Source organism: Nicotiana sylvestris, chromosome 2, assembly GCF_000393655.2.
Source record: "Nicotiana sylvestris chromosome 2, ASM39365v2, whole genome shotgun sequence".
Classification (NCBI taxonomy): Eukaryota; Viridiplantae; Streptophyta; class Magnoliopsida; order Solanales; family Solanaceae; genus Nicotiana; species Nicotiana sylvestris.
In genome coordinates this window covers 19,596,998-19,607,188 of record NC_091058.1, presented here as the reverse complement: position 1 = coordinate 19,607,188, position 10,191 = coordinate 19,596,998, and the positions used below count along the sequence as shown (strand labels likewise).

Sequence of the window (10,191 nt, the reverse complement as noted above, 5' to 3'; positions counted from 1 at the left end):
GGAAGAGTATATCTTTATTTAGTAAGTTCTTAATCCCATTGCTCCTGGACAAATGACTATGAACAAGAGTCTTGTGGTGGAGCCAAACTAGAAAAAGTACCTCTGATCTAATGACCGATCAACATGTTTATTAGGAGAAATTATCACGGAATGAACTACATGTAATGAAACTTAGCCAGAGTGATGGCTGAACATGATTTGATAAGTTGAAGTCCTATTTAATGATTGAACTGCTAGTTTATTCAAAGAAGTTATCACGAATGAGCCACACATAACGAAATTTTTACGCCGGTGGTTATGTACGAAAAAGGTAAAACTACCATTTGGATGAGATTATTATTATTATTATTATTATTATTATTATTATTATAATTATTATAGGGGGTTAATGATTCATAAGTCATAACACACCAAGGGTGTAAAAGGAACAGAGAAAAGAAACACTGCACTTGTTTAACTACATGTACACTTCCAGTCTTTAATATGTTCGTAACGTACTTCTGAAGACTTCACCAAAATGCCAAAAAGAGTTTTGTCACACTTGTCTTTTAGCTAATCCTGTGAGGTCGATCATTTCTAAGTTAAACAACCAGTGATCAATAGCCATTAATGCCATCTCTTTGAGCCATTTAAGTGGGTACTATATATAAATTATGAGTTATTTTAAAACTATCATCAATCAGAACCTTTTGAGGTAGAGGGTGCATGCTCCTTATGATTTCTTGGTAGATGTATGTCATGTGAGGGCACAAGAATGTTTTGATACTGACTTCAAACAAAGTATGTCCTGAAAAGTAACACTATCATCAATGAGAACTTTTATGCAAAATTGTTCTTCAATGTTTTCCTTTTTCTTTGTTCTCTTTCACTATTTTCATCCAATAATGAATTCAAGGTTGAACTTATCCCAAGAGTTTCTGAAATTCAGTGAGAATTTTTCAGCTGCGTAATCAAAAGGATCTGGTTCTGCGTTCACACATAACGTCCACACCTCCCTTGGCTTGTTCCCCATAATTCAAAACTACTACTCTAATAAAGTTAGAGAAACACCAAAAAGCTTACAAATTTTCTCAAACACTTGTCCATGTCTCTGCCAATTAGTCCTTGTAGAGAATATTCCCCCTATTTTCTAAAACCACTCTCTTCCCGTTTTCATCCCGAATTCTTTGTCCAAGTACGTACCAAATTTTGGCTACATTCGGCCATCTTTGGCCGTGAATGGAATTTGGGAATGGATTTCTCCCAAATTCCATCCATCCACCCATGCCGATGTAATACACTTAGAATTTTGGAACAATGATGTGGAAAGTCTAACGTGTCATCGTCCAAAAATACCACGAACATACTTTGATATATTAAGATCTTAATGAACGCTCTCCTCATTCATTCAAAGAAGTTATCACGAAGGAGCCACAGGTAAAGAAACTTTTGAATATGTCATTGTGCGTCATTAATTCTTGTGTTCCGTCTAGCCAAGGAAATTAATGTAAATGAGGTTATGTGCAAAAAAATAATAATAAAAAAAAAAAGTAAAACTACTTTGCGGATGAGAGGGAGTTATGGTCTGCGAAACGAGGAATTGGAGAATTGTGGGGTATTTGGCATGTTTCCTTGAGGACATACATTTGCCTATGTCAGCCTTATCTTTTCCTCCTTTAGCATCACTTCAAGACTCGTCATTCTTGTTCGTAAAATAAGCTAAATTAAGTTTTTCAGCCGGTATATGTGTTAGTATTACCTTTGCTATGTTTCCTTGAAGATATACATTTCCCTATGTCAGCCTCATCTTTTCCTTCTTTGGCATTACTTCACTACTCGTCATTTTTGTTCGTAAATAAGTTAATTAAATTTGCTCTGCCAACTGCTCAAGAAAGGAGAATACTGCTGTACTTTTCCATATTCATTTCGTTCCACTTTGTTTGACACTATTTCTGACTATCAGTTCATCCCAAAAACTTTTATTATAACCAGAGAGCAAAAAGAAGAGATAATATTGAGAAATATGAAGTCGCATAATTTTGGGAAATTATTTGTATATCAAAACCTTGAGAAACAAACACTTGGATAACTCATGTACACGCTTGTATTCTTGTTCGTAACGGACTTCTGAAGGGCTTCACCAAATGCCAAAAGAGGTTTTCTCACACTTGTCTTTTAGCAAGTCTTATGAGTTCGATCATTACTAAGTTAAACAGCCAGTTGAATATATAGTGGGCATACGAATTTTTTGATACTGACTTCAAACAAAGAATGTCCCATTAAATAAGACCACCATCAATCAGAGTATCTTTTCTGGGGAATTATTTTTCTCCTTTTTTTCCTTGTCCTCGCTCTTTCATTATTTTCATTTAATAATGAGTGAAATGCTGAACATATCACTAGAGTTTCTGAAATTCCGTGAGAAAATTTCAACTTCATAATCAAAATTCAAAAGAATATAATAAACTCTTCAAGAACTCAATTATATTTTTTTATAAGAAATTCCTTCTTCTAAAAGCCAGCAGAAGTAGACAAACATGACAACAGACTCACCAATATTTATTCTCTTTTTGTTGTAGCACAGACCATAACTCCTTTCCCCAGCCTACCTCCATCTTCCCAACACCTTTTTACCATGATGAAGGAGCCGTTAGAATTCTCTGAAAGCTCTTCTAAAAATTCTACTTCTTTATCCATTGAAAATAATACTCCTATGAAAGATCATAGCAATAAATCTGGAGGGGTAAGACCATATGTTAGATCCAAAATGCCAAGACTCCGATGGACGCAAGATCTTCATCGCAGATTTGTGCATGCTGTTGAGACACTTGGTGGAGAAGATCGTACGCTACCTCTCTTTTTCCCTTTTCAGCTTGCATGAAAATTACATGCATTTGAATGAGCTAGCTATATATAGAAGTGTATGAAAAAGGGGCATTTCCTTTCTTAATTAAGTATTTACAATCCTTTTTTCATTTAAGAGGAGTGGACCTATGATGACTTTAGGAGAAAGGTTAATTAATTTCCAATAAGTACTATAGGAAAAAGATATGTCTCTTTCTATTCTTGGCTATTAGTATTTCCTATTAGTTGATATGGTGGGTTTAATGGAAAATTTTATTTTGTGTCTTATACAACCGACACTAGTTGTATGAGACATTTTTTTTATCTCATAGTTTTATTTTTGTAGACTCAAAAGTGTAAGATTGAGGTCCATAAATTTGTGAGACAAAAAAGTGTCTCACACAACTAATGTCAACTATAGTTGTAGGAGACACAAAATAAAACTTCTCGTGTTTAATTAATTTAGGAGCAACACCAAAGATGGTGCTACAGTTGATGGATGTGAAGGGCCTGACAATATCTCACGTAAAAAGTCACCTTCAGGTTAGAGTCTAGCTTTTAATCTCTAGGGTTAATTGGAAAACCAACTTTTTGCTTCTGTTTATTTTCTCTTTTTTGTTTCATATCTGTAGCTTTAACATCTATTTTGATATGAATAGATGTACAGAAGCATGAAGCATGAACAGATGATACAAGGTATGCATTTAATTTCTTTTGATCAAACTAAATTTTATTTATATGTTTTGTGTATGTATTATATATGTGAACGAGTTCAGCTTCAAACTAACTTTTTTTCATTTGGGCTTCTTCTTTTTAAATTCTTTCTTGTCTTTATACATGGAACTGTGTGGCCAGATTGAAACTTGGTTTTATTATCTCATGAACCGGAGTCAATTGAATTTAGTTTATATATGTTTAATTTATCAATAATTAAGAAAGTACTAGGTAAGATTGAGAAATTTAGAATATGCATAATATATACCAGCAGGAATTAAAATCTGAGAGAGGTAAGCTCATAAGATTCACAACATCTCCAAATGTAATTATTTATATAGGTTAAAAATTCATTTTTTTTTTGTTTTGTTACAGCTGAAGCAGAAGCTGCAAATGGGAGTAAAAGGAATAGAATGGATATTGGTGCAGCCAATGGGAACTATCATCACTACTACAATATTAATGACAAAGCCTTCTTTGGTGCTCATCCTTTGAGTAATGTAACCAGTAATTATGCGGAGCTTGCCTCTATTTTGCCTCCTGCATGGTTCGTCTAATTAACTTCTCAAATTGTCTTTCTTTTTTCTCATCTATGAATTCATGTAATTAAATTCCATTTTCTATGAAAAGTTATAGGAGAAATACTGAATTTGATTTAATTTCTATGCACCTAGTAGCGTGAATAATTTTTATGAGCTGCATTATATAACTTAGACGCTTGCTTAATTAGCTCATTAACAAGTAAACTAAGCTAGTAACTTAAAATAAGAGACATGTAATCAGCTGTAACATATTAAATTACAATGATGGTATAAAAATTCTTTACACTGCTATTGTAAATATATAAGTGCGTTCTTGCTTACCTAGGTCCTTTTACAGGAAACATATGCAAGAGAGCAAGGAAAATAAGATCATGGGATTGGAAGGAAAGTCTAATTATTCCATCATGTTCAGGGATTTCTTCAATGGCTGCAGTGTTCAAGTAATTAGCGAAATATGTTTATAATTCTTTAACTTGATACAGTAAATTGGAAGCATTATAAGATTGGTACATATGACTACTTAACTAATTAGATTTCTTCTGCTTTTTGCAGGATATTGGCAACAGGAATAAAGTGGTAGGAGAAGCTAGCAGTTTGTCAAATAAGAGTCCATCTGCAGAAGAGGAAGATATCTCCAGCAGCACCATGTCCTTAGAGCCATCTGCCAGTTTTGATGTCAATAATCTCTCTCTTGACCTCACCCTTGCTTAATATCTTTTCGTCTGTTTCTTGCACAACCACCCCTATTCCGAATTTAGCGGAAAAAAGGCTTCTCGTTATCCTAATTTTAATTACTCTCAAGTCCTTGAGATCTGTTGTCATGGTAACCAACCTAGGTGGAACTTTGTACTAATTAATCAGTTTTTGATCAATCTGAGAATCGTTTAAACTTGCTTTAGTTTCATGCCACTTTTGAGGGTAGGATGTTGGGTTCGAGCCTCAACTTTAAATCCAATTAGGGTATGAGGCATTCTGTTAATTCCAATTTTACTTAGTTATGATTCGGCCTACCTCTCAACTTTTGTACTCGTATGCATGTTTTTTTTTTTTTTTTAATGTGAAGCCACATGGTGGCTTTTTTATTTTTTATTTTTTTTATTTTAAACCCCAATGACTGTGTTCATATATTATCACTGTCACACCTCCTTTTTACACACCCGAGGGGTATATAAGGGAGTTTTTCCAATTAAAGCGACATTATTCGAAATAAGATTATATAATTTATCAGAGTCGCCACTTGGAATAGTTTATTTGGTGTCCCAAGTCACCGATTTATTTTAAAATCCCAAATCGAGGAAATTTCGATTTTTATTTAAAGGTCTGCGAATCAGAAATTCTAGATAAGGAATTCTGTTAACCCGAGAGAAGGTGTTAGGCATTCCCGGGTTCCGTGGTTCTAGCACGGTCGCTTAGTGATTATTATTTGGCTTAAGTTGTTTAACTACTCATTTTTAGAACCTATGTGCATTTAACTCTATACTACTTTTAAATCACTTAAATTATGCGTAATTAAAGAATTGAGTTACGCGTACGTATACTCTTTTTTTTTTGGCGCGTCAAAATCATGTCACGCGAACGTATCCACGATTAATAACGCTTTTGTTGATTTATTAAGAAAGTTTGGTTGAAGTTGCGCGAACGCATTCCTCGAGTCTTTTTAGAGTTAAATTTGCAATCATATTACACGGGCGTATATATAATCGCAATACTAATCTAAATCGGGCCTAAAGCAAACTACGATGGTTCAAATTAATAAGAGGTTTGCGAGGGCCATAAAAAACTTAATAATGGCACACCTCGATCTTAAAGAGTTATTACTAATTATACGAGGGCCATGGACTTAGTTTATCATGGCACACCTCAAATTCACAAATTTTAATTAGGGTTATGAGGGCCATATGTTATGGGTTTTAAACATGGCACACCTCAAATGGTTTTTTAGAAAGAAAAAAAAACTTATTCAATTAAGGTCACCTAGGATATTCCTATTTGAGACTTAATTTAAGCTTAACAACGGCTAACTCATTATGAAGGGTTTTTAATTGTTTTGGGACAAGGGGAATGGGCCAGTAAAAGCCTGCTAACGAATCAGCTTTGAGAGCTGGTATTTGGGCTCGCAATTGGCCCAAAAATTGAAAGGGATCTTGGGCATTATTGACGAATTCGAATCAATGACCCACATTGGGCTCAACTTCAGGCGGGCCCAGAAGGATACATTCTCTAATTTGAGCCTATCCACCTTTCACCCTATCTATATGAATTAATGAAGTAAAAAGCTAAAAATGAAACCATTCTTTGGAAGAAAAACCAAGACAAGACTGGTTCGAAAATTAATTCTATCATATTAAATTGCAAGACACATGAGATATGTATACAACTGATACTAGGTTGAAGCTGGAATCCAACTGCCTAGGCCCAATGGCCCAGGTCAGACTTGCTTGAATGAGCCCAATACTTGAGTCTGCTTGCAATTGCAACCTAGTTCGAAATTCACATACATCTCCCAAACATATTCATTGCACCAAACAAAGAAAATTTACTACTGTAAGCCTACTGATAATCGAGCTTAAGTTAAAATTAACAGTCCATTTACAGCATTGAAAGTCCCATAATTTATACATTGAAGCCTTTAATCAGTATCCTAACAGCTATTATCTAAATGAAATTCTAAAAGAAAAGTAAAGAAGTACAAAAAATTGAAAGCTTCTTCTGGTTTGAAATTCCTTCCATCAATTTCTTCAAGACCAAAGCATGAGATCTGCAAGAGGTCAGCTACTGAGCTGCTTTTCACAAGTTGTTCTTAGACTCCCAACCTGAAGTTTCTTACTACCAAATCAACCTCTGTTTTCTAAGTATTTTTTTTATGGATCTAACCATGTGAAAAAGTCAAATTCATAAAAAACTACTTCAGTTATACTAACATTCTATACTGTCAGGCCCAACACTTATACACCTAATGCAGAAAACAGTAACGATTCATGAGTTTAACCATGTTAAGTGTTAAACACATGAAACACCACAAGTTTCAAGCTCAAAATCATGGCAGGCTGCTTTGGTGAAGTGCTAAAATGAACTCAAAGGGAGTGAAAAAAAAGGGAGGCTTAGTCTATGGACCTGACCATGTAGGGGTCAGGCTCAATGAACCAGCCTGGTTTTGAGAAGGGGAAAGCTTGAACATATGGACTAATCATTGCAAGAATAAAAGCAACGCATACTAGCAGGAAAGAATTAACACTATCAAAGAGGTTAAAGCATTATTATAGAAACTAGGGGTAAAGAAATTCAAGCATTTTTGAGATAAAGAACAGCCCTAACACCATTGCAATTTCAACATGCAAAACTCAACAAGACATACATGAACAGTGCCAAACAAGGAAAAACAACTCATATTCATCTTAAGTCTCAATTACATAGCAGTCAAAATAGGAAAAGATTTACATATACCTTGACAGAGCAATGATATAACAACTGCAATGAGGGTAAGACTGTTGGAAAAGGTTCAGGAGCAGAAAGCAGCAGCAATGACCAAACAGCTTTAGCAAAATTAAAGAAACCCCAAAATTTCAAAACCAGAATGCCACTTGAAAAGTCAAAAGTCCCAACAAAAACATAAAAAGATTCTTCTTTTCAACTCATTTTCAGCTTGTTAACAGCAGGAGATTTTTCTTTTTCTTTTTTTGAAGTTTTTCTAAGATTTCCTTAAGTCTGAAATTCAGAGAAGAAAGAAATTTTTTCTGCAGAGAATGGTGTTGAGTCCGTGTGAAATTCTGTATGGAAGGTACTATATATAGAGGTATATAAGGCATTATGCTGATGGAATCATTCTTCAGCCATGAACAGCATATTCTAAACAGAATTGGGACAACTAGTCTTTTCCCATTGGTTTCAGTACTTTGTACTATCCAAATGAGGCGAGTTGCCCCTGTTTCTAGAGTATTTTAATATTTTTAAGACAGAAAACCCTAAAATACCCTTTTAAAACCTGCTTATTACAGCCTTTATTTAAAATTTCTATGTTCACTTAGGTCCCTAGAGTTTCTAATGGTTGGCAAATCAAGACTAACACCCTAGGGCCAAAATCAGCACGCACAAAAAAATCCAAGGAAAGACCATTGAGCAAATAAAATTTAAACTAAAAACAGACTCGATTTGTAGGGACATAATCTGGAACATTTAACAAAATGAAACAAACATGTATGAAAGCTTTTTTTAAAACATGAAATTCAAATGAAGATCATTAAACTTATGCACAAGCAACAAACTCTAACTTAAACTAAATATGTGAACAAAAATCTGAAATTAGCCTAAACATGCAATTAGTCAGAGATGTAATTAGAAAAGAAGAAAAGAAATGAAACCACGGAAGAAACTGAGTAACAAGATAAACTAACCTAAAAACAAAACCTAAAACATCATGATTAACAGAAAACCTAAAATATGCAATTTACAGATAGAATAAAACTCAACGGAAAGTCAAACAGAAGAAAAGAAAAACGAATGGCCAGGGGAAAAGGAAAAAGAGGATAAGATAGAAAGAAAATTCAGAAAATTACCTATAACAGAACAATTAGAGTCGGAGAACTTGGTCGGAGTCACGACACTTCGAACAATAGGTCTAATCCACAAGAGTCAACTGCTCTTATCAAACACAGTCGACTCATGTAGAATAGATCCATTAAAACCTTGAATCGATTCGGGCAGGGGTCTTTTAGGGCTTTTGAATCTAGGATCTAAAATTCGGCCAAATAGGAACCGATTTGGATAGGGATAAAGGTTGCTTAGGGCTTAGAGAGAGGTAAGGGTTGTAGGATGTTAATTTGGCATGATTTGGAGCAATTAAGGTTTTGGCCAGATCCTTTGATTCAAAATTTGAAGGATTCGACGTGATTTGAAGGAAAAGGAGTTGAGATTTGGGATGGGGGGTTGTGGTGGTCTTAGGGTGTTATTTTGGGGGCGATTGGAACGTTTAGGGTTTTCAGTCGAATTTTCGATCCAAGATTCGAACAGCTTGGGCCTGAATCGAAGGAAAGGGAGTGAAGATTTGGGATGGGGAGGCGAAGGGTAGTTCAGGGTATCATTTTGGGTCCGAATGGACCACAGAAAAATTCAAATAATTCAGAAAATTCTACAAAAATTCCTAAAATGGCCAATAATTAAACAAAAATCTATTTTTCTTGGAATTTTATAGGAGTATTTCATATGGGACAAAAATCACATGCTCACAACCACCAAAAGAAGTGGTCATCTGCCAACACTTCAAAAAAAGGCCAAGGTACATTCCACCTTGACCTGTATCAACTAAGAGTTCTTTAGCTAACAAAAAAGTTCGTTTTGTCGTACCTTAGCCTTATGCTAGGTAACTGCATTCTATCCAACAAATATGGTCCTACTACACATCCAGGCAAGCTTTACCAATCAAAATACATACAAGGATCAACTAAGTTAGAAGCAGCCTTTGCCAAGCTACCAGTAGTCTGGTTCGCTTCTCTGAAGCAATGAGACACTGTACAATTAAGCTGAAGCATGATCTGCCTTAAAGCATCAATTTGTTCCTTCATTTTCAAGTTAGTAGAGTGATTGTTTTCAGCATTTCAACCACTACCATAGAATCCATTTCCAAGTCACAATTTACATAGCCATGTTGCATACACCATTAAGCACCAAAGAGGGTTGCTCGGGCTTCTGCCAGAATGTTACTAGAGCATATAGCTAGAACTGAATATTCCATAATCATGTCACCTGTATGATGTCTAACAACCCCGCCTATTCCTACTTTTCCTTCCGCGAAGCTGCTATTACTGTTGATCTTGACTCTATTTTCAAGTGGTCTCAACCACTTAACAATCTTCCATATCGGAGTTGGTTTGAAGCTTTCAACAATTTCACATAGTTCCAACCATGAATTTCCAAAGTTACAGTTTTTAAAAGTTCTTCCCATCATCATTTTGATTATCTACCAAGATTGGTGTTCCATGGTATCCTGCCATATTTTCTTCTGCTCCCTGTACCTACATGCGCATCTGTGCTTCTAAATTTTCCACACAACCACAATTGGTGTGATGTGTAGGACCATTTTATGTACCCCGTTCTTTGGTTTAGTCTCCCACCATTT

General features: G+C 35.1%; 1 protein-coding gene across 1 annotated transcript; it reads left to right on the top strand.

Annotated features, from left to right (window-relative positions):
- The first annotated feature begins 3,303 nt into the window (after positions 1–3,303).
- LOC104231507 (transcription repressor KAN1-like) lies at positions 3,304–4,790 on the top strand. The gene is made up of 5 exons (XM_070163973.1): positions 3,304–3,366; positions 3,483–3,519; positions 3,913–4,084; positions 4,405–4,519; positions 4,632–4,790. The coding sequence occupies exons 1-5, from the start codon at positions 3,304–3,306 to the stop codon at positions 4,788–4,790; spliced, it is 546 nt and encodes a 181-aa protein (XP_070020074.1).
- The last annotated feature ends 5,401 nt before the right edge of the window (positions 4,791–10,191 follow it).

What these genes read in the sequence shown, in the direction of transcription:
- LOC104231507 (XM_070163973.1), top strand. Translation starts at nt 3,304, where the DNA reads ATGGTGCTACAGTTGATGGATGTGAAGGGCCTGACAATATCTCACGTA. An exon ending in ACGTAAAAAGTCACCTTCAG is followed by an intron (nt 3,367 to 3,482) that starts GTTAGAGTCTAG and finishes TGATATGAATAG; the next exon opens with ATGTACAGAAGCATGAAGCA. An exon ending in TCAATGGCTGCAGTGTTCAA is followed by an intron (nt 4,520 to 4,631) that starts GTAATTAGCGAA and finishes TGCTTTTTGCAG; the next exon opens with GATATTGGCAACAGGAATAA.